Here is a 25,958-nt window from a genome sequence, read left to right on the forward strand (position 1 = left end):
GTATCAGTTCACTTAATCCTTACAACCACCCTGTGAGGTGGGCACTGTCGTTATCCCCATTTTACAGGTGGGGAAACTCAGGCATGGGGGGCTTAGAAAGGGGCAGAGCCAGGATTGGAACGTAGGCAGAAGGTTCCAGAGCCTGGGCCTTCAGACACTGCATGTGCCACCTTGCATGGGACCGTCCGGTTCTCACCTGTGCGCAGTCGGAGCCACCGAGGGTTCTGGGCAGGGGGTCTGTGGGCGGGGCTCCAGTTTGCTGAAACTGCGGAAGGCAGGGATGAGTCTGCACGGGGGGCGGGGGTGGGGGGTGGGCAGGCCCTGGGCGGGGCGGACGGGCTGCTGGCCACGGAGGGGCCGGGCCCAGCCTCACCACACGCCCGGCAGGACCTGAGCTTCAACAGCTTCGAGCAGCTCTGCATCAACTATGCAAACGAGAGCCTCCAGTACCTCTTCAACAAGATCGTCTTCCAGGAGGAGCAGGTGAGAGTCGTCCGTCACGCTCTGTCCCGTCCCGCTGGCCGCTGGGCTTCCTCGGAGGCAGATGGGTTGTGCTGGGAACCAGCACACGCGAAAGCCTGTGTTATGGAGGGGCAGGTGCGGGGGTGCTGAGCGCAGAGAAGAGCCCCTTGGGGGTCCTCCTCACCCTTGGCAGGGCTGTTCCAGGCCGGGGGAGGAGCAGGGCCCGGAGGAGGTGGTTCGTGTGGCCCCGCTGGGGAGTGAGCTCCCTGGGCTGGGAGGCGTGCACGCAGAGGTGCCCTGGCCAGGCCCCCGGATGGCGTCCGCCTGGGGGACGGGCTGGGAGGGGCCCGGGGCTCGGAGGCAGAGGCCCGCCGCCTGCAGGAGGAGTACATCCGCGAGCAGATGGACTGGCAGGAGATCACCTTCGCCGACAATCAGCCCTGCATCAGCCTCATCTCGCTGAAGCCCTATGGCATCCTGCGCATCCTCGACGACCAGTGCTGCTTCCCCCAGGTGAGCTTGCTCAGGACGCTGGACGTCTCTGAGCCTCGTGTCCTGCATTCCTCTCTGCTCTGGCGTGGGGTCGGAAGCTCAGGACTCCCAACCTGCCATTCAAACCCGGGGTGACTGAGGCTGGATGGGGGCTCGGGACGAGGGGCTGCACCAGCCTGGGAAGTCATAGAAGGCTTCCTGGAGGAGGTGACCTTGTGCTTGGACCTCAGATTCCGATTGGAAAACACAAGGGTGGGATGGGTGCTCTGGGCAGGGGGACTAGAGCGTGCAGAGACAGCTGAGCTGGATGGGGGGCAGCTGGGAGCACACCCGTCTTCAGGGTCCACTTAGGCCGCCCCAGCCCGAGCAGTGGGCAGCCGGGGGCAGAGGGGACTTGTTCCCCCTCCCCGGTGCTCGCTGGGGATCAGTCGGGGCTGGAGAATTTGCCACTAGGTGAGGAATGGGATGCCGGGCCCCTGTCCACCCGCTGACCGCCGCCTGCCCCCAGGCCACAGACCACACGTTTCTGCAGAAGTGCCACTACCACCACGGCGCCAACCCGCTCTACTCCAGACCCAAGATGCCGCTGCCCGAGTTCACCATCAAGCACTACGCGGGCAGAGTCACCTACCAGGTGAGACCCAGACCCGTGGCCTCCAGCGCCCTTCCCCGCCGCTGGAGGCACTGGCACCTGTTCCCGTTTCAGCCCTGCTGATCCTCAGCTGTGTGACCTTGGCCAAGTCACTTTACCTCTCTGAGCCTCAGCTTCCTTCTCTGGAAAGTGGGGATGATAATAGTGCCCGTCTCACGGGGCAAGTGAGAGAAGTCCAGGGCCAGGGTGGGTGTGATGAGAAGGAGCCCCCAGCAGCGGTCACTGTCACCACTGTCACTTCTGCTCATTCCTGCCCTGGAGCCGTCTCAGGCCAGGATTTTGAGCCTCTGTCCCCGCTGGGCCTCGTTTTCCTCATCCGTAGAATGGGCACAGGGCAGTGTCCTCACTGAGGATGGGGCCAAGACGTGGACTGGTCACGTGAAGCTGTGGCTATTGCCCGTGCCCTGGGGGTGGAGAGGCTAGTGGAGCAGGAGGGGAGGGGACCAGAGCAGGGGGAGGGGCCCGTCCCTCCTAGGATAGACAGGGAGGCCGAGGCCTGGAGGGGCAGGGCCAGGGTCACCCGGGGCTGTGAGCCCCTGACCCACCATCAGGAGGAGGGGGGAGGAGGGGAGAAGGCAGGCTGACACACCCCGGGGCCGCATGGGGTGGGAGTGGGGTCCAGCCCGAGCTGCCCCGCCCCTCCCCCTTTCCAGGTGCACAAGTTCCTGGACAAGAACCATGACCAGGTGCGCCAGGATGTGCTGGACCTGTTTGTGCGGAGCCGGACACGGGTGAGCGGGCCTCACCTCGCCACCCCAGCCCCCCGCAGCCAGAGCACGCAGCCCACCGTTAGGCCCCTCTCCCAGCCTGGTCCTGCCTCTGGCTCACCCCACCCCGTCCCTCCCTGAGCGGTTCTTCCATCCCCACACCATCTCGACCTCCACTTCCCCCTCTGTTGAACGGGCACCCTCCCCCTGAGGACATTGCCAGAGTTCACGGCCAGGTCTGTAACAGGCCACCTCGGGGCCAGGCACGGAGTCAGTGCCCGTGTGTTCCCCAGCCACGGGCGGGCCCCTTGGAAGGCGCTGAGCACCCTCGCTTGAGAGGTATGCCAGCTGGGAGGACACGGCCTCACAGAGAGGACGGGGGGCTAGCGGGTCACTTTTCTGACCCCTCTGGTGCAGAGACTGATGCCTTTTGTTCTTTCCCTGTCTCTCTCTCTCTCTCTCTCTTTCTTGCTCTCTCTCTCTCTCTCTCTCTCTCTCTCTTGCTCGCGCGCTCTCTCTCTCTCTCTCTCTCTCTCTCTCTCTCATTTCTGCCTCTGGGTCTCTCCCCATCCCTGTCTCCCGTCTCCCGTGCCTTGACTGCTGACTGGCCCAGGTGGTGGCACACCTCTTCTCCAGCCATGCCCCGCAGGCTGCCCCTCAGCGCCTGGGCAAGAGCAGCTCCGTCACCCGGCTCTACAAGGCGCACACGGTGGCCGCTAAGTTCCAGCAGTCGCTCCTGGATCTGGTGGAAAAGATGGAGAGGTGGGCGTGGCAGGGGCGCGGCACCCAGCCTCACCTCTGACCCACCCTGTGACCCTCAGGGGTAAGCACCCTCCTTCTCTGGGGCCTCACACTGCCCTCCTCCCGCCCCTGCCCAGGTGTAACCCCTTGTTCGTCAGGTGCCTGAAGCCCAACCACAAGAAGGTATGTGATGGTTGAGGTCCCTGGGGGAGCCAAGTCCTCTCCCCATGCTGTGTGACCTTGGGTGAGTGGCTTTGCCTCTCTGGCCCTCCATCTGTTGGGCCGATGTGCAGGCTCCCTATCTGAGCCTTCCCCCAGGAGCCAGGCCTCTTTGAGCCAGATGTGGTGATGGCCCAGCTACGCTATTCGGGGGTGCTGGAGACTGTGCGGATCCGCAAGGAGGGCTTTCCGGTGCGGCTGCCCTTCCAGGCGTTCATCGACAGGTACCTCGGTCAGGGTGGTTCTGAGCTCCAGAGACCCCTTCCCAGCCCACCGTGGCCCTAGGATTACGCAACCCAGGATGAATAGGGCTTGCCACGCAGTGTTGCTCAGATTATGCAGTACACGAGACCAGCACATGCCAGCTGTTATGTGGAACATGTATTTACTGTTTTGTATTTTTTCATAGCTTTATTCTGTGTGTGTGGATTCTAAAGAGTAGTAATTTTAATAGTTATTTTGATAAGTTTCCAGCAGATGGCAGTAAATCGCCTTATTCTACTGAAACAATTTATTACAGTTTTAGGGTTGCTCAGTATTTTTTTTTTTTTATTTTTATAATTTTTGAGTTTACTTTTTTTTTTTTTGCGGTACGCGGGCCTCTCACTGTTGTGGCCTTTCCCGCTGCGGAGCACAGGCTCCGGACGCGCAGGCTCAGCGGCCATCGTTCATGGGCCCACCTGCTCTGTGGCATGTGGGATCTTCCTGGACCAGGGCACAAACCCGTGTCCCCTGCATCGGCAGGCGGACTCTCAACCACTGCACCACCAGGGAAGCCCTGAGCTTACTTTTAAGGCCTCTTTTATTCTATTTAATTTTATTTATTTATTTATTTATTTATTTATTTATCTTTGGCTGTGTTGGGTCTTCATTGCTGTGCGTGGGCTTTCTCTAGATACGGCGAGCGGGGCTACCCTTCGTTGCAGAGCACAGACTTCTCATTGTGGTGCGGAGCACGGGCTTTAGGTGCGCGGGTTTCAGTAGTTGTGGCGCATGGACTTAGTTGCTCCGCGGCACGTGGGATCTTCCCGGACCAGGGATCGAACCCATGTCCCCTGTATTGGCAGGTGGATTCTTAACCACTGCGCCACCTCAGCAGAGTCTTGAGGACAGAAAGCCCTTTTCTGGTTAGAAGACACAATGAGTAGAGGCACTGCTGGGACTCGGGCTTCCGGGAGACGGGGGCTGACCGGGTGGGTCCCATAGACCCACGCTGGGTTTGGGCCCTGCAGGTACCGCTGTCTAGTGTCCCTCCAGCGCAACCTGCCAGCCACTGGGGACATGTGTGTGTCCGTGCTGAGCCGCCTGTGCACGGTCACGCCAAACATGTACCGCGTCGGCATCAGCAAGGTGAGTCCTACCGGCACTCAGCCCCTGGGTGCCCCACGGCTGGAGCCTGTGGGCTCAGAAACACTCAGGCTGCAGGCTACTGTCCCAGAGGCCATCCAGTCGAGCTGGAAAATGGATGCTTATCCTGCTTCCGGACTTTTCCCGGCCGTCCCCACTGCCTAATTCACCAGCCCGCCTTCCCCCGCCTCTCCGGACCCAGCACATCCTCCAGCCTACTCCAGGGCTGCCTTGTCTGTCTGCCTCCATGGACTTCTGGAGAGGGAGGGGCCTCCAGGCAGTCACGTGGCCTTCCCCTGCCTCAGTCCTTGCCTCCTGCCCTCAGCTGTTCCTGAAGGAGCACCTGCACCAGCTGCTGGAGGGCATGCGGGAGCACGTCCTGAACCGGGCAGCCCTCACGCTGCAGCGCTGCCTCCGCGGCTTCTTCATTCAGCGGCGTTTCCGCTCCCTGCGCCGCAAGATCATCTTGCTGCAGAGCCGGGCCCGTGGCTACCTGGCCAGGTGTGGCCCAGAGAGGGCAGGACTCCCTGGAGTCCAACGGCCAGGCTCTGGGAAGGCCGAGCCTGAACTTGGGTAGTGAGCTCCCTGTTCCTGGAGGCATGCAAGCTGAGAGTAGGGCCTCTGCAGGAAGGGTGATCAGACTCTCTGTGTCTATGCTTTTGGATGTCCTTCCCTCCCACCCCCTGGTCCTTGTGACTGGTGGGTGGGAATCCCTCCAGCCAAGAGGGCCCCCCCCTCCCCGGCATGTCCCATACCCTGGGACTACAACCTGATTGGAGGTACATGGTCCAGACGGTTTAATCCAGGTCTTGCCACTCAGGTTGTCGTGTGACCTTGGCCAGGTCACTGGCCCTCTCCGAGATTGTTTCCCTTTGTGCAGAGGGCCCCGGAGTGAAATGTGGGCACTGATACCCAAGCAAGGCGGGTGTGGGCATCTCTGCCCCTAGGTCACTCATGACCCCTGCCCCGAAACCCCCCTACCCAGACCCTTCTTTCCTCCGCACCCCCAGGCAGCGGTATCAGCAGATGAGGAGGCGTCTGGTGAAGTTCCGGGCCCTGGTGCACACATGTACAAGCCACCAGCGTCACCTCAAGGTGCTGCAGGCCTGCCCCTCGCCCTCCTCCCAGGAGCCCGGCCTGCCCCGTCGGGCTCCGGGGGTGGGGGTGGGGCAGCAGGAACGGGGAGGAAGCACTTGGCCCCCAGGCGGAGACTTGGCCGGGGCGGGCTTGGGTTTGAATCCCCGCTGGGCCCTCAGTAGCCGCGATCTCCCCACCCACCCCTTGGGGATGTGCAGGGAGTTGAAAGAGAGGCTGCATGGGAAGGGTGTGGCTAGTGCGGGGCTCACAGCAGGGGCCCCAGTAACCGGGCCTGATTAGAATCTGGCGACCTGAACAGCACCGGCTCTGGTGGTGCTCTCACCTTCGTGCCAGTCTCGGCTTATCGTTGTATAACCCACTGCCAGACAGACAGACATAACCCCAAAGCCCCGAGGAGCTGCGCCTTTACTGGAGGTTCTGTGGGCGCCGGGGAGGGGCCCTGTCACACGTCTCTCCAGGACTTCCCAGAAATCCTGTGCGTCTCTCCTTCCCAAAGTGTCACTCTGTGCCTTCGGCCTGTGTCTCTCTCGCTGTCTTTTCCCACACCCCGTTTCTCTGGCCGCACCTCTGCCCCCCATCTGTGAGGTGGGCCTGGGGCCGTCGCCTCTGCCCGCCGCTGCCCACCCTGACCATCTGCTCTCCTGCAGCCGAGGGCGGAGTGGAGGCTCTGGGTGGCGGAGGTGCGGCTACGGGGGCAGGAGGTGGGTGCGGGGTCCGGGTGGCCGCAGGGGACAGGAAGGGAGGCCGGCAGGTGGGGGAGCAGCAGGCCTGTTTCCTCACCCTGTGCCGTCCCCCCAGGAGCTGAGCAAGCGACAGGTGGTGGCTGTGGGGCACCTGGAGGTCCCGGGGGAGCTGGCTGGGCTCTTGCGAGCAGTGGCAGGTACATCGGCGCCAGGCGGTGTGGTGGGAGCGGGTGCGCGAGGGGACCAGGCCCCTCATGGCCTCCTCTGTCCACAGGCCTCAGGCCGGGCCAGATGCCCCGGGTGGCCCCCGTGCGGACTCCCCGGCTTCAGGCTGAGCCCCGGGTCACGCTGCCCCTGGATATCAACAACTACCCCATGGCCAAGTTTGTCCGGTGCCACTTCAAGGTAAGGGCTGGCAGAGGCCCAGTTAGAGCTGGCACTGTCCTCAGCCTGGGGCTGGCTCCTGGCCACCCGCGGTGGGATCAGGTATGAGCCTTTCAGTTGCTGGGTCTGTGTCATGAGGAGGCCGGGGTCTCCGGGGGCCCTGGATAGCGGTGGAGGGCCCTCGGGGGCTCGGGAGGTGGCTGCTTGGAAACATTTCAGAAACGTAACGAGCGGTGGATCCATAGCGCATCGTCCCTGCTCCTCATTTCCTGCCCCGAGGGGGCCTCGTGGGGGCTCTGTCACCGAGATGCTGGTGTCTGCCCCTCTGCAAGCCGGTTACCCGTCTGCACACTGGGGACCTGCGTTTCCCGGGCTGCTGTGCCCCAAACGCGTCCGTCTGTCCCAGCTCTGTGCCCACGTTCCTGCCCTGTGCCCCCAGGAACCTGCCTTCGGGATGCTGGCAGCGCCCCTGAGGACGCCCCTCACACGGCTGCCGGCGGAGCATCATGCAGAGGCCGTGGGCATCTTCAAGCTGGTACGGGTCTGCCTAGACCACCTTCGAATTCATAGCCCCTGTCCCCGAGGCCAGACGGCGAGGCCCCTCGCCCTGCCCTCCTGGACCCTCTACTAGCCCAAGCCATGAGCCTGGGAGGGATGTGGTCGGATATGCATGTTAGAAAGTACCTTCTGGGGCGTGGAATGTGCAGGAGGTGAGGGGCCTCCTGGAAGCCGGGGGTGCGGGGAGGGGCTGGGGCTATAGAAGGTTCGTGAGCAGGAGAATCTTGATTTTTTCCCAAAGGCTGGGTCACCTGGCCCAGGGTATGGCTATTACACTGTAACATGGGGGACTTTCATATGGGCAGGGGGACATGGGAAGGACACGAGAGGGATGTGGGGTGGGGGTGGGGACCTGGCGGGAACAGCCCTCCGAGAAGCCCAGGAGAGTCTGTTTGTGGCCAGATCCTGCGTTTCATGGGCGACCCCCAGCTGCACGGAGCCCAGGACCACGTCTTCGGGAACTACATCGTGCAGAAAGGGCTGGCGGTGCCCGAGCTGCGGGATGAGATCCTGGCGCAGCTGGCCAACCAGGTGTGGCGGAACCCCAGTGCCCACAACGCTGAGCGGGGCTGGCTCCTGCTGGCCGCCTGCCTCAGCGGCTTCGCGCCTTCCCCGCGCCTCGACAAGTACCTGCTCAAGTGAGTGGAGCTGGGGGGCCCGGGGCGGACGCCGGGTCAGGCTGGGCCAGGAGGGAGGCTCGGTCCTTGGAAGCTCAGGCTTGGGGGCTGGCCCGGGGCTTCACTGCAGAGGGCGGAAGTTGGGTGAGGCGGGATACAGGGCTTCTGGAACTTGGAGGTAGCCAGCCCAGGGTGCGGGGAATTTGGAAGAGAGGCGCTGACCTCTCACATCTTGGGGGGCGGGGTGTAGCGGTATGGTTAGGAGTATAGACTCCGACAATCTGTGTTCAAATCCCAGCTCAGCCGCGTATGACCTGTGTGACCTTGGGCAAGTTACTTAATCTCTCTGAGCCTGTTTCCTCTCCTATAAAACGGGGCTGATAAGAGTACCTACGTAGTAGGCTGTGTGAGAATTAAATGTGCAAACACGTGTGAAGTGCTTAGAACAGACCCAGGCCCACGGTAAGTGTAGCCTGCTGCGTGCGTGTGGCCGTTGTCAGCATCCTGGTCTTGATGAGCTGATGGTGATGTTGCTGTCACTGTGCTGGGTCATATGAATGATTTGCAAGGGAAGGAGCTCAGGCAGGCCCTGGGCAGCATCGTAGTTCTGACACTTAGCTGCTGTGTGACCGGGGCCAAGTCACTGCCCGTCTCTGAGCCTCTTTCCTTATCTGGAAATTGGGGATGGTAACAGGACCCACCTCACAGGGTAACTGTGAACTACAGAGCGTGCAGAGCTCCCCAGAGCCGTGTGCAGTAGGGGCAGCTCCCTTGGCCGGCCCTGGGAATCTGTGCCGGGGGCAGGGCCACTACCTGCCTGCTGGGCTTCCCGTGGGCACGGCTCTAGCTTCCCTCTGGCAGCCGCTGTCTGCCTGCTCCTCTGGTGCTCCTGGCCAGGCTGCCAGCGGTGGGGAGGGGGCAGGGAGCCCGGCACAAGGAGTGCCCGCCACTGCCAGGGATCAGGCTGGTTGGTCCTGGGTCAGGTTGAACCCTCACGGCCGTCTCTGAACTTGGAAGCAGGCTCAGAGAGGGCCGATGACCGCCCGGGGTGGCCTGGTGAGGGAACAGAGGGAGTGCCCAGAGGCCAGGTCTTTGCCCACACCCCCTGCAGCCCCGACCCTGGCAGTGACATTTTGCTCCAACGAGCTTAGGTGGGCCAACCTGGAACCGCTTTGGCCGTCCTTGGACCTCTGGCCTGGGCGCTTTCCGCTTAGCCCAGGAACTCCGGGCTGCCCGAGATCATTTGTAGACCACTCTCAGAGCTCTGGGCCGGCCTGGGCCCCCCGACTAGGCTCGGGGCCTTCCCCCACTGCCGGCCAGCCTCAGATCCCTCCTCACCTCGCGCCAACTCCTACCCATCAGGTTTGTGTCTGACTATGGGCGGAATGGCTTCCAGGCTGTGTGTCAACATCGCCTCATGCAGGCCATGGGCCAGGCTCAACAGCAGGGCTCTGGCGCTGCCCGCACCTTCCCTCTGACCCAGCTCGAGTGGAAAGCAACCCAGGAGAAGGCCGGAATGGCGCTGGACGTGGGCTGCTTCAACGGTGAGCTGCCCTCTCCCTGCCCCACGGAGGGGCAGCCGGAGTCAGCAGGCGCCAGTAGCCTGGGCTTAGGAGGCGCTGGGGAGGGGCCTGCGGGATGTAGCCCTGGAGAGAGGTCAGTGTGTGTGGGCGCATGGCGGCTGGACCTGGAAGCGGGGAGGGGAGCCAGGGCCGTGAGATGCAAATTCAGGGTCCAGGATGAGAGCACGGGAGCCGCAGGACTGGCCCGCAGACGCTCCGGGCTGAGCCCTGCACCCGCTGCCGCCCAGGTGACCAGTTCTCCTGCCCGGTGCACTCCTGGAGTACGGGGGAAGAGGTGGCTGGAGACATTCTGAGGCACAGGTGGGCTCCTGGAATGCCCCACCCAGTGCACCCCTGTGCACCTCGGAAGGAGGAAGGGAGGGACGAGAGGCCAGGCCCCCAGCCCCGGAGGGTCCACTCCGGCCATGAGTGGTGTCTGGCTCCCATCCCAGGGTCTCCCCCGGTGGTACCTCTCGGCTCTGTCCCTTACTCCCAGCCCTTCGCGTGCTGTCTCCAGGGGGCTGACCGACGGCTGGCGGGGCTGGACGGTGGCTAGGAAGAAGGGGGTCCAGTGGGCAGAGCTGGCCGGCCACGACTACGTGTTGGACCTGGTGTCGGACCTCGAGCTACTCAGGGAGTTCCCGCGACAGAAAGCCTACTTCATCGTGGGTGCAGAGGGGCCCACGGCTGGCAGGGGAGGTCCCAGGTAGAGATGGCCTCTCCTAGCACAAGGCTCCCCCTCCTGGATGCTGGCGGTGGGGGACTGCGTTCTGAACTTAAGCTTCGAGGCTCGCCAAAGGGCCCTGCCTTTAAAGGGAGAGAGTCAGCCAGTTCCAGGGCACAGGAGAGAACGGGGGTTCTGGGAGGGCTCTGGGTCTCTGGGGGGTCAGCTGCTGTGTGTTCTCCATCCCCACAGGGTGTTTGGAAACAGCTGGGACTCGGACGAGGACGCGCCCGCTAGGCCCCAGCCCCTGGGGCACGTGCCCGTCGTGGCCAACTCCGATGGGTACTGCAGCCACAACGAGGACGGTACAAATGGGGAGACTGAGGCCCAGAGAGGGACAGCGACCCACCAAGGTCGACCAGCAGTGGCTGCTGTCTCTGGTGGGGGGGGGGGGAGCCTGGGAGCCGGGCGTGGTCATCAGCAGGAGAAAAGGACTTGACTTTTGTGTCCCCCAACCCCGCCAGACTCGGACAGCCTTGGGGAGCCCGCTGTGGCCCACAAAGGACTGGACTGCTACCTGGATAGCCTCTTCGACCCCGTGCTGTCCTACGGGGATGCGGTAGGGACGCAGCAGGGCGTTTGCAGACCCCAGCACGGCGTGTGCACACAGGAGGCTCTCTCAGCCAGGGTCTGGGGTGGCGTGTCCTCTCTGGAGCTCTGCTGGGGGTCAAGCAAAGGATGAGGGTGTCCTTACAGCTAGAGGTGCTCGGAAGGACCCACAGCTGGGGGTCCGGGACACACTGGGAGCGGGCCCCCGGGCACCCTTGCTCACTCTGGGAACTCCCAGGAGCCCCTCCAAGGCATAACGTGAAGCCCTGAACAGGGCGCAGCCCCTTTGAGCCTCAGTTTGCTCCCCTGTGAAAGGGGTGGGTTGGGGCTCGCAAGGTTGCCGGAGGCCTGACCGGGGTGCCGTGTGGGCAGAGGGCGGGCACACAGCAGATGCTGGCCGGTGGGAGGCCCCCAGGACACAGGCGGTGGCGGTGTCAGGTGCCTGTTGCCTTGGAAGCTGGGGAGTACGGCGCTGGGGCAGTCACTTGAGCCACCTGCCCCCGCTCCCAGGACCTGGAGAAGCCAACAGCCATTGCCTACCGCATGAAAGGGGGAGGCCAGACTGGTGGAGATGGCGGTAGCAGCAGCAAAGGCGGCCCCCGGAGACCTCCAGAGCCAAGGCCAAAGCTAAGTCAGTGGCTGCCCCCGGTCGGTTCCAGGGTCGGGCAGGGTGGAGCCCCTCGGTTCTCAGGGCTGCTCTGGCCCTAGAACAGAGGCAGCCTCGGCCGTGGGGAGAGGTTGAGCCGGCGGAGGAGGGGCAGGCACAGTAGGGAATCCCCCCCATCTCCCAAGCCTCTGGATCCACGTCCCCTGACACGGCCCCCCTGCAGTTCCAGGCCTGGACGCCTCCACGTTGGCCCTGCAGCAGGCCTTCATCCGCAAGCAGGCTGTGCTGCTGGTGAGTGCCGGGCTTGGGGGCTGCGGGGGGCGGAGCCTGGGCCTGCCCGCTCACCACCGCTACTCTCCCCAGGCCCGGGAGATGACCCTGCAGGCCATGGCGCTCCAGCAGCAGCCCCTGAGTCCCAGCCCAAGGCCATCGCCCCCAGAGGTGAGTCTGGTTCCCCAGGTGAGTGCTGTGGTGCCCTGGGGCATCGCTGCACCTCTCTGAGCCAGGAGCCCCCTCAACCCCTCTTGGGCAGATGTGGGGTCCCTGAGAGCAGACTGATGTGTCCCGGGAAGTCCACCCCACACCCTGCTCTCCACAGAAACCCATAGCGCCAGAGGCCCGGCCGAAGTTCGTAGGCACCGGACTCCCGGCCAAGCCCGTGCTCTTGCGCTGCGCTCCAAAGCCTGTGGCTCCCGCTCCTCTGGTCAAGGCCCCGAGGCCCCCCACCAAGCCCGTGGCCGTCCCCATTCTAGCTCAGGACCGGGCGCCTCCAGAATCCAGTGAGTGTGCTCTCCCGGCCGGGGGGCCTCCCACTTCCCAGGGCGGGGCTGGGAGGGCACTCTCACCTGTGCCCCCGTGCCCCTGCCGCAGCTTCGCCCAGCCTAGAGCTGGTCCGGTCCTCGACCCTCAACTCGGAGCACTTCCCGCAGCCCACGCAGCAGATCAAGGACATCGTCAGGCAACACCAGCAGCCGCCCCGGGGAGGCCGGCCCGAAGCCTTCAGGTCAGCCTGGCCTCCCCAGCCCTCCAGCCATCCGGACGGCGGCCTCCCCACGGGCCTGCTCAGCCACCACCCATGTGCCCATCTGCTGGGTTCGCAGCCCCCCCGCCCAGCAACTTTTAGGGAGTGAGTGTGTTCACACAGGTGGTCCAGATGAGCCACCCGGGCAGAGGGAGGCCAGGACCACTCTCTAGGGTGTGCTGTGTGTCCCCACACCCGTCTCTGGTCCTCTCTGGGTTCTCGTTTATAGTGATGGGGGTGGAGGAAAAAGTTCCCTATTGTAGAGTTATGTGGCTGGGAAGAGGAGACTCAGTGTCCCACCCACCAGGAAGGACGGCGGGAGGGTGTTCGTGAAGCGGCCGGACCCCCACGAGGAGGCCCTGATGATCCTGAGGGCGCAGATGAGCCATGCAGCGGCAGCCCCTGGCACCCAGGTGAGGGGCAGGGTCTGGCTGGGCCCAGGTGGAGCAAAGGACAAAGTGGGGCCTCTGGGGGAGCCTCAGAAACCAGCTGGCCCCTATAAGCTGTGGCCTTGCTGCTCCCCCCTGAGCGCTGTCTTTGGGGCAGGGACAGGTCCCCAGAGAGGCCGTAGCCCTGGTGAAGCCAGTGACCAGCACACCAAGGCCATCCGTGGGGCCCACTCCAGGTGAGGACCAGGAGGGAGGGAGGGAGGGGCCCGAGGGCAGGTGTCCAAGTGTGAACACAGGTGAGACTTGGTCTGCGTGACGGTGGCACGTGTGTCCGTGTCCCTGGGCCCGTGTGGACCCACAGTGTGGACGTTTGTGTAATTGCATCAACACTTAACACTGATTTCAGTCCCAGCCCACTCTGGCTTCACTAAATCCTCACTAAGACCCTTCAACACAGTACCATTTGTGCCTCTAGATGTTACAGGTGGGGAGACAGGCCCAGAGAGGTTAAGTGACTTGCCCACGATCACACAGCTCAACAGTATCAGATCAGGGATAGAAACCCAGGCCTCCCGGCTGGAGCCCTAACCTCTGCATCTCCTGCCTCACGGCAGCCACAGCCCTCTTAACAGAGATCAGTCGGTTCACGTCACGCCTGTCAACAGCGCTCCAGTGGCTCCTGGGATAAACTCCAGACTCCTCACTGTGGCCCACGTGACGCAGCATGACCTGCCCACCTTCCCAATCCCATCTCCTCCCGCTCCCCCCTCAGACACTCTGTTGCTCACTGTTTCTGGCACACACCGAGCTCACTCCTGCCTCAGGGCCTTTGTCTTTGCTGTTCCCTCCGCCTAGAATGCTCTTCCAGGAAGATCTTTGCGTGCTCAGCACCTCCTCCACATTCAGGTCTCAAGTGTCACCTCCTCAGAGAGGTCTGCCCGACCGCCCAGACCGAACGCCCCTCACAGACCAGCCCCCAGACTTTCCTAAGTCACTGGTGTTATTTCCACCCCAGCTCCCGGCACTGAGAGCTCTGTCCTTCTGAACTGTCTGTTCCGCCCACACCTGCCGGGGCCTGGCCTCCAGGCAGCGGCCTGTCTCTCCTGCTCCCAGGCCCCCGGCCCCTGGCTGGGCCTGCGGGCGCCGGGTCTCCATGTGCGGGGAGGAGGGCTGGGCTGTGTGAGTGTGCACGTGTGCCCGCGTGATCAGGTGTGTGTACGCCACGGGCCAGGAGGCCTCTCTGCCCCAGCCCGCTCCCGCCTCTGCAGTGCTGGCCTCACGGTCCCTGGAGCCGGCCGAGGACCCCGTGCAGACGCGGTTGCACCGCCTCCTCAGCCCCAATTTCTACGGCTACCAGCATGCCCCCTGGAAGATCTTCCTGCGCAAAGAGGTGTTGGAGCCCGGCTGGGGCTGGATGGGGGCAGAGGGGCCCGAGGCGGGCGGGAGACCGGGTCAGGGCGGAGCTGAGCCAGGGTCAGGGTCAGAGCACGGCTGGTGCAGAGCGAGTGGGGCTGCAGCGGGGGAGGGGCCTCCAGAAGGTCCTCACGGAAACGCTGCTCCCACAGGTGTTCTACCCCAAGGACAGCTACAGCCACCCTGTGCAGCTGGACCTGCTGTTCCGCCAGGTGAGGGCCTCTCCTCCCTAAATGCCCCGTGTACTCAGCAGGGCAGGGGGTGCATAGCCTAGCCGTCTGCAAATCCTCCTCCTCGGATTTGGGGTCCTCGACTACAGTGAGGAGGGGAAGCTGTTCTGCCGAGGCCCCCACTGTAGACAGGGTCGAAGAGCCCACAGTCCCACCTAACCAGACTCACAGCAGGTCTGAGCTGCATGGGGCCTGGGGTCCAACCCAAGCCCCACCATACAGATGAGGAAACTAGGGCTTGGGGAGGGTGGAGGTGAGGAGAAGGGAGAGCATCCTCGGGAGTGGGATCTGATTTACACAGATGACCCCACTGTTGCGTAAAGGCACCCCTGCCACATTCCCAGTCGTCCTAAAACGGTCCAGCGTGGGCTCCCGGGTGGGGGAGTCCCACGGGCCGCCGGTGTCACACTCATCCCACAGATCCTGCACGACACGTTCTCCGAGGCCTGCCTGCGCATCTCTGCGGAGGAGAGGCTCCAGATGAAAGCCCTGTTTGGTACCGTGGGGGCCAGGGGGAGGGAAGGAGGTCGACGGGGCAGCCAGCTAGACACCCCACCCCCGCCAACCCTCCCCGCTCTGCTCTTGGCCTCTCCCACGGCCTGGCCGCAGGTCTGGGTTGGGCTCTGCCTGACCGGCTGTGGCCTTGGCTGTCCCTGTCTGTCTGTGGACATCAGTTTCCCAGTATGGACACTGGGAACACAACAGACTGACACCTCCTTGCTGAGGGTCAGCCTCCCCCCATGCCACGTGGGTCAGTCCCGACCCGACCTGTGTCCCTTAGCCCAGAACCAGCTGGACACGCAAAGGCCCTTGGTGACGGAGAGTGTGAAGCGGGCCGTGGTCAGCATTGCACGCGACAGCTGGGAGGTCTATTTCTCCCGCCTCTTCCCTGCCACGGTGCGAGCCCCCTGCCTGCCCCCTGCCCGCCCAGGGGCTCCAGGGATGAGGCCGGAAGAGCCTCACGTGCCACTCGTCCCCACCCCAGGGCAGCGTGGGCACCGGCGTGCAGATCCTAGCTGTGTCCCACACGGGCATCAAACTCCTGCGCATGGTCAAGGGCAGCCACGAGGCCGGTGGGCCGCTTCGGGTCCTGCGCACGTACAGGTGACTGGCGGATGGGCGGGAATGGGGCTGGCCGGGCGCTGGACGTGGGCCGGCACCAGCGCTTCCTCACCGGCTGGCTTCACGGCCGTTGACTGAGTGCAGTTGGCCCTCCATATCCGCAGGCTCCACATCCACAGATCCGACCAACCGCGGATGGAAAATATTCAGAAAAAAATTTCAGAAAGTTCCAAAAAAGCAAAGCTTGAATTTGCCACTCACCAGCAGCTATTCACATAACGTCTACATTGCTTTTGTGACTATCTACGCAGCATTTACATTGAATTAGGTGTTAGGAGTAATCTGAAAAGAAAAAGAATAACCTGGAGGTGGTTTAAAGTATACGGGATGTGCATAGGTTATATGCAAGCATCAGGCCATTTTATAGGAGGGACTTGAGCATCCGTGGGCTTCGGTGCCCTCGAAGGGCCCTGGACCCAGTCCCCCTCGGATACCGAGGGGCGACTGTACCTACGATATGCACGGCTCTGCGCCAAAGCCCTTCAATCAGGGAAACAGGCTCATAGAGAGGTGTTGCTTGTCTCGGGTCCCACAGCCAAGGAGTGGGGAGCTGGGAGCCACGACCCCATCCCCATCTCCGGCCACGCTGCAGCCTGGCCCTCACAGAGCTCGCCGTGCAGCGGGGGCGACCGTGTGAACAGCCAGATGCAGACGCAGCTCGGAAGGGAAAGGGTGCTTCGGCGGCGTGAGACCTTCCTGAGTCCTCGGACTCCTCGCTCCTAGCAGCCCACTTGTCCTTTATACCAGAGCACGGCGCGGGGGGGGTGGGGGTGGTGGTGGTGGTGGGGAGCCTCGCTCACCGGTTAGGTGCAGGCTCCTTGCTTCAGGAGCTGGAGAGTTTGCTCAAGGACTGAAAGAGAGATTTGTGTGGGCAAAATCTGGGAGGTTGGATCACGAGGCAAAAAAATAAAAGGCACAACTTGGGGAGGGCTGGAAGGTTGTGGGTTCACAGGGTGTGGGCAACACAATAGAGCTGCAGACAGGAGGGGAGGGGAGGCCGGCAGGCGCAGAAGGAGCAGGACGGTGGGTGGAGGGCATCCCTCTAGCTGCGGGGTCCTGCCCTCATGCCACCTTCCCATCCTTCAGCTTTGCAGATATCCTGTTTGTGACCATCCCCTCCCAGAACATGCTGGAGTTCAACTTGGCCAGCGAGAAGGTCATTCTCTTCTCAGCCCGAGCTCACCAGGTCAAGACCCTGGTGGACGACTTCATCCTGGAGCTGAAGAAGGTCAGGGCCCTCCTACAGATGCCCCCAGCAGGGCTGAGGGCCCAGAACGGGGCTCATGCCTGGGAAGCATGGATGCGTGTGTGCGGCAGCAACTGTGTCCATAGGCTCTTGCACGGGCTGTGCCTTCCAGCCGGGATGCCCGTTCCCCTCTGCCTGCTCCTTCAAAGTCCTTTACTAATGCCTCTGGGCTCCATGGCAGCTGCAGTGCTCATCCTCCTGCAAGGACTGCATTGCTCGCCGCTGCCCACTGCGGCGGGAGCATCCGCCCCCATGCTCCCTCCAGGCCAGGCAGCCCCCAGGCCCGGCACCTGGCCTCAGTGGGGAGGCTTCGGGAGGGGTGGAGGGGGTGAGGCCTGGGCCAGTGCTCTGACGTCCTGTGTGAGGGGCAGGGGAGTGGCCCCTGGCCTCCGGGAGAAGGGGGATGGGACTGCAGCCCTCACCCAGCCCCTGGCTGACCCAGGACTCGGACTACGTGGTCGCTGTGAGGAACTTCCTGCCTGAGGACCCAGCGCTGCTGGCCTTCCACAAGGGTGACATCATCCACCTGCAGCCCCTGGAGCCACCTCGGATGGGTCAGCGCCACGGGGAGGGGTGGGCACGGCGGGGGAGGCGGGGGCGGGGCAAGGCGCTTCCCAGCGGGTGCTGACATAGGTCCGGCCCTCAGGCTACAGTGCTGGCTGTGTGGTCGGCAAGAAGGTCGTGTACCTGGAGGAGCTGCGGCGTCGAGGTCCTGACTTCGGTAGGTACCCCGGGACCCCCGTTCAGCTGCCACAGCTGCCAGACCTAGACACCCCAAACAGCGGAGGCACGATTCTGGGTTCCGGGGTCCCAGAGGGTCTGGCCTGGCTGCAGCTCCTAAGGCGGCCATGCAGCCCAGGCCTCTGCCCACATATCTGGCTAAAGGGTCTCCGTGGACATTAGCGTTTCCATGTGTGTGGCCCGAGGGTCCACAAGCGCTGCGTTGTGCTCTCTGCAGCTCCCGCTGAGGGAATGCCTTCCCTTCCCAGAGCTGTGTCGTCCTCTGTGAATGGCCCCGTGACACACCTCCCGCACAAGCTCTGTATCCCTGGGCCCCCCTGCTCCCCAGATGACACCCTCCCGCTGCTCAGAGCCCTTCCCGCCCCCTAGGTTGGCGATTTGGGACCATCCATGGGCGTGTGGGCCGCTTCCCTTCCGAGCTGGTGCAGCCTGCAGCTGCCCCCGACTTTCTGCAGCTGCCTGCAGAGCCGGGCCGGGGCCGCGCTGCCGCCGTGGCCGCTGCCGTGGCCTCCACTGCCGCGGCCCGGGAGGTGGGCCGCAGGAGGGAGGTGAGAGCTGCCCGGGGCTGGGCCGAAGGGCGGACACAGCAAGGGGGTCCGCCTGACTGTGGAGGGGGAGGGGAGGGGCTCAGCCAAGAGCAGGCCACCCTGGGGCCCGGCAGCCTGCTTGAGCCAGCAGTGAGCCAGCCAGACGTAGGACCTATTGGGATGTGACCAGAGATGGCTGGAGGCGTGGCCAGTGGGGTCGGGTGGGCGGGGGTCAGCGGAAGGGTTGTGACCAGGCCAATGGGGCAGGACCAGCCTGGGCCGGCCAGCAGGCGAAGTCCACCTGCGCCGGGGCGGGGCCAGGTGAGGGGGGCAGGTCCAGTCCTGTGGCACAGAGCTTGCCAGGGTGGAGAGAGAAAGCAATGAGGGGTAAGGGTCAGCCGGACCAGGCCACTGGGGAGGCAGTGGGCCCACATGAGAGGGTCTGGGCACAGTCAGCCGGGGGTGGCATTGGGCCCGCTCTGACTGGGCGGGGTGCGGCGGCTGGCCCTCTTGCAGGGTCCCCCAGTCAGGGCTGGCTCTGCGGACCGCGGGGAGGACGGCCTGGCTCTCCCACCGTACACGATGCTCGAGTTTGCCCAGAAGTATTTCCGAGACCCTCAGAGGAGACCCCAGTGAGTGGTGGCCCCACGCCGCATCCCCACCCCGGGGAGGGTCTCTCTGGGGCTTCTTGCAGCCGCCCAAGCGGGAGGCCCCAGTTCTGGGGGGGATGAGAAACCCTGAGGTGTGAGGCCCGCCTGCAGCCTCCACTTCCGGAGCCTTGCTGCCCGGTGGGCTGACACTGAGTCAAGCACACTCCAGGTGGGAAGGGGGTGTAGCCAAAGCTTGGAGACAAGACTGGTCAGTAGTGTCCGCTTCCTGTTGCAGGGACGGCCTCAGGCCGAAATCCAAGGAGGGTCGGGAATCCAGAACCTTGGAGGACATGCTTTGCTTCACCAAGGTGTCTAGCCCCAGGCCCCCTCCCAGGCCTGTGGGCCAAACAGCCTTGTCCCCAATGGGACCCAAGCACTCAGCACCCCGAGGGCCCGCGTTTCTCCCAGGGGCAGTGTCTTCCCTAGTGGCGTCCCGGCTGCCTTTTGGTGGTGTGGACCCTCCTGTTGTAAGAGGAGGCACCACGTGGCCCTCCCCCCTCCCCCTCCTGACCCAGTCCTCCCATCACAGACCCCGCCCCCATGACAGCCCTTCCCATCAAGACCCCGCCCCCCCCGACCCAGCCCCTCCCATCAAGACCCTGGCCCCTGGTCACCCAGCCCCTCTCCCCACAGACCCCGCCCCCTCCTGATTCAGCCCCTCCCATCACAGACCCCGCCCCCATGACTCAGCCCCTCCCACCAAGACCCTGCCTCCTGGTGACCCAGCCCCTCTCCCCACAGACCCCGCTCCAGGACTCCCTCATTGAGCTCAGCGACAGCAGCCTCAACAAGATGGCCACAGACATGTTTCTAGGTGTGGGGGTGGGACTGCGGCCAGGGCTCTGGGCCAGGTGGGACCCCGCACTGTGACCCCTGCTCACCACCACCCCTTCCCTCAACTCAGATGTGGGGCCCCTGCAGAGAGGAGGAGCCTCCCCCTCCTCCTCTGGCCACAGCCTCCCGGGGAGGCGTCCAACCCCAGGGTCCCCAAGGGGGGCAGGCAGCTGGGGGTCTGGTGGCCCGAGTGGGACAGGTGTTTCCTCCAGCTGTGATGCGGTTCATGGGGGACGCCTCGCTGAAGGGTCAGAGTGAACTGGACGTGCTTTGCACCCTCCTGAAGGTCAGTCCCGCTGACTGCTGGTGCTCCCTTGCCTGCCCCGTGGCTCAGTTTCCCCATTTATCAACAGAGTAGCAGGACTTTGGGGAGGGAAGCTCTCATGTGGCCCAAAGAGGAATGCATCCCACTGGTGGGGAGGGGCCTGGGGAAGGGGCACCAGGCCCATCTCCAAGTGCCCACCCTGTTCCTGTGTGCTGGGCGTGTGACCTGTGACCTGGCCCGCCCTCCTACAGCTGTGCAGGGACCATGAGGTCTTGCGGGACGAGTGTTACTGCCAAGTTGTGAAGCAGATCACAGACAACACCAGCACCAAGCAGTGAGTGTCTTCCCCTCCCCCAGCGCATCCATGCTCCAGGAGGGGCCAGGTCAGCCTCCGGAGTCTCTCCCCCTATCTCTCCCTCACTTCATAGACAGAGCGTGCTTGGTCTGGGACAAGCCCTTTCTTGTCTCTGAGCGTCAGTTTCCTTATCTGGAAAATGTGGTGATAATGTGTGAGTCCAGGTTTTTGGTTGCAAGTGACAGAAACCCAATTAAATCTAGTTTAAGCAAAAGAGGGTTCAGGTAACTGAAAAGTCTGACGTAGGACCTCAGGCACAGCTGGACCCAAGTGTCATCAGGAAGCAGTTCTTCTCCGTAGCTTGGCCCTGCTTTCCTCTGTGTTGATATCATTCCCGAGCAACATATCCCATAGATTGGAGAGAAACATTTCCCAGCTCAGCAATCCCAGGGAAAGCAAGACTGACCCAATATTTGCAGCAAAAATTCCCAAATGCAGTCTTATTGGTCCCATGCCCATCCCTGAGCCAACCACAACGGCTGGACGATACAGAGCTCTGATTGGCTAGACCTGGGTCATGTGCCTGTCCCCAAACCAATCACCATAGCCAGAGGGAGGCTGAACTCTAACTGGCCAGACCTGGCTCCCACACCCATCCCTAAACCAGTCGCCGTGGCGGGGGGCGGGGGCTGCGGTGTTCTAGTTGGGCAGTCCTGGCTCTGATACCCATCTCCAAACCACAGGGACCGGGGAGGGGTGGGTGGTTTCCCAAAGGAAGCCCAAGTGCTGTCCCTAGACGCTGGAGGTCCCCACAATGAAACCCTCACACCAGGGCAGCACAAAGGTATGCTTCCATGTCCCGCACACGACCAGCACACAGTGGGGACCCAAAGCGTGTGCCACCCTCCCGTCCACTTGCTCTCATCCCCCAGGAATTTCAGAGCCACTCAGCACGTCCTCCTGCCCCTCCCTCCCAGCCTTACCTGCCACCAGCTCTGCACATGGTCCCCCGGCCCTCCCGTCACCCAGAGAGATGCCCCCGGGGAAGGCTTGTCTTTTGGCCGGGGGGCGGGGCGGGGGGGCTCGTCCTCTGCCTTCCCTACCTCCCACCTGGATTCTCAATAGAACACAGCTTCTGCACGGCTCTGGGCCCGCCGGCCCTGCTCTCACTGGGCAGGGAGGAGGAGCCTCCTCAGAAGATGAGCCGCCTGAGAGTGGGAGAGACTCCTGGCGTGGCACCGTAGTGCAGCGGCCGCCTGCAGCGTAGCCCCATGTGTGTCCTTGCAGGGACAGTTGCCAGCGAGGCTGGAGGCTGCTGTACATCGTGGCTGCCTACCGCAGCTGCTCCGAAGTCCTCCAGCCACACCTCGTTCGCTTCCTCCAAGACGTGGGCCGGACCCCAGGCCTGCCCTTCCAGGGTGAGGGGCCAGCGGGTGGGGAGTCAGGGCCAAGGGCTTGTCTGCGTGAGGACCGGCCGGGCAGCTGGCCGAAGGGCCTGGCCCTTCACAGGTGCCCGGGCAATGTTTACTAACATCAGTCCATCCCCAAACGTTTGTGGAGGTCCCGCAGGGGCAGATGTGATGGGTTGTCTGATCTAACGGGGGGAGGGGGGCGGGGAGGATGGCGTATCAGGGAAGGCTTCCCAGAGGAAGTGTTGCTCTGGGTCGTGAGCACATGGGAGGGATCTCTAGGTAGGCTGAGTAGCAGGGGTGAAGGCCCGGAGAGGAGGATGTGTGGCTTGTGGGAGTGGAGGCGGAGGAGGCGGCAGGGCCCTGTTTCTCTGGTCTTTGGGGATCAACAGGGGTCTTGAGAGGGTTCAGGCAGGGGCGCCAAGGCTGGTGGCAGGGTCTTGGCCTTTTCTCCTTGGATTTTGGAGGAAAGGGGCCACTCCTCAGCCTCAGCCCCAGCCTAGCTTCCAGAGCAACCCCTGGGTCCCCCTAAGAGGCCGGGGCCCCTGTGGTTACCACGGCGGCCGTGAAGGAGACGGGGACCTCACTCTCTTTGTTTCTGAAGACTCCTCTTTGACTCAGGCAGCAGACTTCCCTGGACTCAGAGGTGAAGAGACTCAGCTCCAGGGAAGGTGGCAGAGTGTGCCCAGCCCTCTTGACCCCTCCCCAGAGCAGGGCGAGGGCACTGCTTAGCCCAGAGAGATGGGGAAACAGATGGTGGGGGCTCCTGCACTGGGATGCTGCACACAGCTGCGTCATCTTAGCCACACACGGCCTGCGGGGGACAAGCCCCGAGTCACCAGCTGTCTGCGGGGCTCATGGATAAGCAAGGCATGCGGGCCTCCGCTGCGTGGGATGGGGTTCAGATCCAGCTCTTACACTCTGGCTCTTGACCTTGGGTAAATCACTGCCCTCTCAACTGTCTCCTCAGCCGCTGAAGGGAGAGCAGACACACGGCCCCACCCTTCTACCCGTCCCCCCCTTGGACTCAGGGCTGGGGCCAGAGGAGCCCCTTTCTCCCCTGCCCACCCTGGGCCAGGCCCTGACTCCCGTTTCTGCAGGGATCGCCAAGGCCTGTGAGCAGAACCTGCAGAGAACGCTGCGCTTCGGTGGCCGTCTGGAGCTCCCCAGCAGCATGGAGCTTCGGGCCATGTTGGTGAGCACTGGGGCGTTGAAGTGAGTGAGACGGCCCGGCCCAGAGACCCCGTCACGCGCACTCGCCGGCCCTGCCCGGTCCCTGTCGGGGACCCCCACGGAGGGGACAGCAGCTGGCCCAGAGCCCTGGCCCGGCCTTTCCCACTCCCCAATCTCCTCACCCCAGGCCGGCCGCAGTTCCAAGAGGCAGCTCTTTCTTCTCGCCGGAGGCCTCGAGCGCCATCTCAAGATCAAGACGTGCACCGTAAGTGACGGGATGTCTCCGTCGGGCAGGGACCCCAGCCTCCAGGGTGGGCCCCCGAGGGTGCTGAGCCCCCCAGCCTCCCCCACTCGGCAGGATTTCTCTCTCAGGGGAGCAGGCTGAGCCTGGGGGAGGTGGGACCTCCAGCTCAGGATCAAACTGCAAATAAGAGACAGGCCAACTCGGAACCCGAGTCTCTCAGACTCCAAAAGCTGTGCCCTTTCCTGCATGCGGCCGGCTCCCAGGGACCTCGGGGATCCTCGCCTCTGCGCAGGGGGTCTGGGTGGCCTTGGGGGCAGAGGTCGCCAGGCCAGTGCAGCCTCACGCTTCCCTCGCCGCAGGTGGCCCTGGACGTGGTGGAGGAGATCTGTGCTGAGATGGCTCTGACCCGCCCCGAGGCCTTTGATGAGTACGTCATCTTTGTTGTCACCAACCGAGGTGAGTGGCCAGAGGCCAGAGGGTGCGGCATGCTGGGCCCACGCCCACCACCCCCACTGTAAGGCCCAGGTCAGATGCCACTTCCTCCAGGAAGCTCCTAGGCCCAGGTAGAGGGACCTCTCTGCCCCGAGCCCCCACAGCCCCACGTCTGCCCCTCTCTGCTCCGTTCTGTGTGACCTTGCCTGGCCCGTCAGATCGCGAGTTCCTGGAAGACAGGGCTCCCCTGATGCCTCCCTCTGCCCCTCGGGCCACTCAGTGGGCCCTGCCCTCAGGGAAGATGAGACTTGATAGGATGCGACTCCTGGACCCACAAGTGCAAGTACTTTCACCTGTCTCTTAACGCCTTAATAGTGGCCGTAAGGGCCCCCACCCTTGGTCTCACCTGGCCCTTCTCAGTTCAGCTGAACCCCTTCCCCCTGCAGCCCACCTGCTGTAGGCTGTGGCCTTGCTTCCTGCCACCAGCCTGTCAGTTCCATCCACCTCCAACCAGCTCTCCCGCTGCTGCCTCGGCTCCGAACCATGTATCCTCAGCCCTGCTTGCCCGGAGTCCAGCCAAGACACAGGGGGAGGGGAAGGCAGTAACAAAATGATCCCAAAAACTGAATTTATGGAGCAGAGGCTATGTCCCAGGCACTGCTGAGAGCATGTCATCCTATAAACTGCTTTAATCCCCACCACAACCATATGAAATGAGACGGTTATTGTTCCCATTTACAGATGGGAAAACTGAGGCCCAGGGAGACTGTATTAGTCTCCTGTTGCCGCCATAACAAATCAGCACATACTCATTGGGTTAAAACAACACAGGTTTATTATCATATGGTTTGAAGATCAGAAGTCCTGAAACCAGAGTGTCCTCAGGGCTAACTCCTTCTGGAGACTCTGGGAAAGAGTCTCTTTCCCGGCCTTTTCTGCTTCTAGAGGCGCCCACATTCCTTGCCTCACGGCCCCTTCCTTCATCTTCAAAGCCAGCAGCATAGCATCTTCCAATCTCTCCTTCTTTAAGGACCCTTGAGACTACACTGGGTCCACTTGGGTACCCACGATAATCTCCCCATCTCAAGATCCTTAATCACATTTCAAAGTCCTCTTTGCCATGAAGGTACATATGCACAGGTGGCGGGGAATAGAACGGGGACATCTTTGGAGTCAGGCTGTTATTCAGCCTGCTGCAGAGATTAAAGGACTTATCCAAGGTCACACAGTTGGGATTTGAACCCAGACTGTCTGGCCTCGAGAGTCTGGACTTTATCATCGTGCCACCCCGCCCCCCGTTTGGTAAAATTTTACCGAAGGTGTGGGATGGAAACAGAAATGTCAGTTCAGGAAATGAAAACTTAAGCCTCTCGTACAGGCTGATACCCGCTCAGTGCCAGACCCCACCGTCCTCCCCACCCGCCCCAGGAGACCGGCAGGGGGTTCTCCCCTGAAGGAGCTCCGCAGAAAGGCATCCACTGGCCCTCCTGACCTGAGGCCTCGTGTGCCCCTCCTTGTCCCCAGCCCTCCTCTGGAAAGGGGCTAGGCTTTCTCGGAGCACCACGCAGGGCACTTCCCTAGACCTAGGCGGGCTGTAGCTTGCGGTTACAACTTGCACAAACACAGGCACCCTGTCCCATAAACGTGCTCTCCTTTACTGAGGATGCTGTGTCCCAGAGCGGGGAGGGGGCTTGCCACTCGTACCCCAGCCAGCTGCCCCCGGCTCCCCACAGGCCAGCACGTGTGCCCGCTCAGCCGCCGCGCCTACATCCTGGACGTGGCCTCGGAGATGGAGCAGGTGGATGGTGGCTACACGCTGTGGTTCCGGCGCGTGCTCTGGGATCAGCCGCTCAAGTTCGAGAATGAGCTCTACGTGACCATGCACTACAACCAGGTCAGCGCGGGCCGCTCTGAGGCTCTGGAACTTTCCAGGCTCCCCCGGGCCTTGGCGTTTGAGGCCTTCATGATTCGGGCCCCGAGGCGTCTGCTCCCTGCGGGCTCTGCTTTTCTGAGTCTCCGGCGAGGCCGCCCCAATGGCACTGCTTCAGGAGGCCTCTCCGTCCTCCTTCCTCTGGCCCTCCTCCCGCGCTGTGCACTTGGCCTGTCCCTCGCTGAAAGGCTTTGCCTGGCCTTGTCATTTTCGTGGTGCTGCCCCTCCCCTTTGAGACTTGGTCGTCTAAGTCAGGGTCGTGGGGTTAACAAAGCCTGGTTCTTCCTCTTGTGCCGACACTTGCGGATGTGCTTGGACAGAGAGCGCGTGCTTCTCTGGAGCTGGTGCCGCAGCTGCAACCGTTCCGAGTCCAAATCCGGCCACTGGGCTCTTGTGCCTGAGGGTCAGCCAGCGGCAGCCAGAGGACTTGTGGAAATGGGACCCCAGGTCCTGCATGCTGCAGGCGGGTGCCAGTGCTTCCCGGGGTCCTGTGGCTTCCCGGCCACAGCCCTCCCAGCTCACCGTCATGTGTCCCTCCTCCCAGAAGCCCAGGGAAGTGACAGGCCACCCTCCCCCGGAAGTGAGTGGGGCTGGAACCACTCAGTGTCTGTGTCTGCGCCTCCCCAGTTGCCTGC

General features: G+C 63.1%; 1 protein-coding gene across 1 annotated transcript in view; it reads left to right on the forward strand.

Moving 5' to 3' along the window:
* MYO15A (myosin XVA) overlaps positions 1 to 25,958 on the forward strand; it is a gene marked incomplete at its 5' end in the record, with an annotated part of 50,267 nt that overhangs the window by 15,552 nt on the left and 8,757 nt on the right. The window contains 45 exons of the mRNA XM_082679442.1: positions 388 to 483; positions 844 to 975; positions 1,463 to 1,588; positions 2,260 to 2,337; positions 2,927 to 3,075; positions 3,192 to 3,237; positions 3,373 to 3,497; positions 4,506 to 4,623; positions 4,946 to 5,121; positions 5,631 to 5,715; positions 6,517 to 6,598; positions 6,676 to 6,806; positions 7,225 to 7,320; positions 7,746 to 7,981; positions 9,323 to 9,504; positions 9,771 to 9,843; positions 10,040 to 10,228; positions 10,439 to 10,599; positions 10,711 to 10,805; positions 11,306 to 11,426; positions 11,626 to 11,693; positions 11,766 to 11,843; positions 12,001 to 12,181; positions 12,273 to 12,405; positions 12,731 to 12,836; positions 12,976 to 13,048; positions 14,081 to 14,202; positions 14,378 to 14,437; positions 14,876 to 14,951; positions 15,237 to 15,352; positions 15,441 to 15,559; positions 16,664 to 16,805; positions 17,266 to 17,377; positions 17,470 to 17,544; positions 17,934 to 18,112; positions 18,608 to 18,723; positions 18,977 to 19,049; positions 19,483 to 19,555; positions 19,788 to 19,861; positions 20,092 to 20,174; positions 21,423 to 21,553; positions 22,645 to 22,739; positions 22,905 to 22,982; positions 23,321 to 23,417; positions 25,127 to 25,287. Of these exons, the coding sequence (XP_082535568.1) occupies positions 388 to 483; positions 844 to 975; positions 1,463 to 1,588; positions 2,260 to 2,337; positions 2,927 to 3,075; positions 3,192 to 3,237; positions 3,373 to 3,497; positions 4,506 to 4,623; positions 4,946 to 5,121; positions 5,631 to 5,715; positions 6,517 to 6,598; positions 6,676 to 6,806; positions 7,225 to 7,320; positions 7,746 to 7,981; positions 9,323 to 9,504; positions 9,771 to 9,843; positions 10,040 to 10,228; positions 10,439 to 10,599; positions 10,711 to 10,805; positions 11,306 to 11,426; positions 11,626 to 11,693; positions 11,766 to 11,843; positions 12,001 to 12,181; positions 12,273 to 12,405; positions 12,731 to 12,836; positions 12,976 to 13,048; positions 14,081 to 14,202; positions 14,378 to 14,437; positions 14,876 to 14,951; positions 15,237 to 15,352; positions 15,441 to 15,559; positions 16,664 to 16,805; positions 17,266 to 17,377; positions 17,470 to 17,544; positions 17,934 to 18,112; positions 18,608 to 18,723; positions 18,977 to 19,049; positions 19,483 to 19,555; positions 19,788 to 19,861; positions 20,092 to 20,174; positions 21,423 to 21,553; positions 22,645 to 22,739; positions 22,905 to 22,982; positions 23,321 to 23,417; positions 25,127 to 25,287 (5,118 nt within the window). The remainder of the gene's footprint in view (positions 1 to 387; positions 484 to 843; positions 976 to 1,462; positions 1,589 to 2,259; positions 2,338 to 2,926; positions 3,076 to 3,191; positions 3,238 to 3,372; positions 3,498 to 4,505; positions 4,624 to 4,945; positions 5,122 to 5,630; positions 5,716 to 6,516; positions 6,599 to 6,675; positions 6,807 to 7,224; positions 7,321 to 7,745; positions 7,982 to 9,322; positions 9,505 to 9,770; positions 9,844 to 10,039; positions 10,229 to 10,438; positions 10,600 to 10,710; positions 10,806 to 11,305; positions 11,427 to 11,625; positions 11,694 to 11,765; positions 11,844 to 12,000; positions 12,182 to 12,272; positions 12,406 to 12,730; positions 12,837 to 12,975; positions 13,049 to 14,080; positions 14,203 to 14,377; positions 14,438 to 14,875; positions 14,952 to 15,236; positions 15,353 to 15,440; positions 15,560 to 16,663; positions 16,806 to 17,265; positions 17,378 to 17,469; positions 17,545 to 17,933; positions 18,113 to 18,607; positions 18,724 to 18,976; positions 19,050 to 19,482; positions 19,556 to 19,787; positions 19,862 to 20,091; positions 20,175 to 21,422; positions 21,554 to 22,644; positions 22,740 to 22,904; positions 22,983 to 23,320; positions 23,418 to 25,126; positions 25,288 to 25,958) is intronic.

The sequence above is a fragment of the Grampus griseus genome, assembly GCF_964374135.1.
Source record: "Grampus griseus genome assembly, chromosome: 20".
Taxonomy (NCBI): Eukaryota; Metazoa; Chordata; class Mammalia; order Artiodactyla; family Delphinidae; genus Grampus; species Grampus griseus.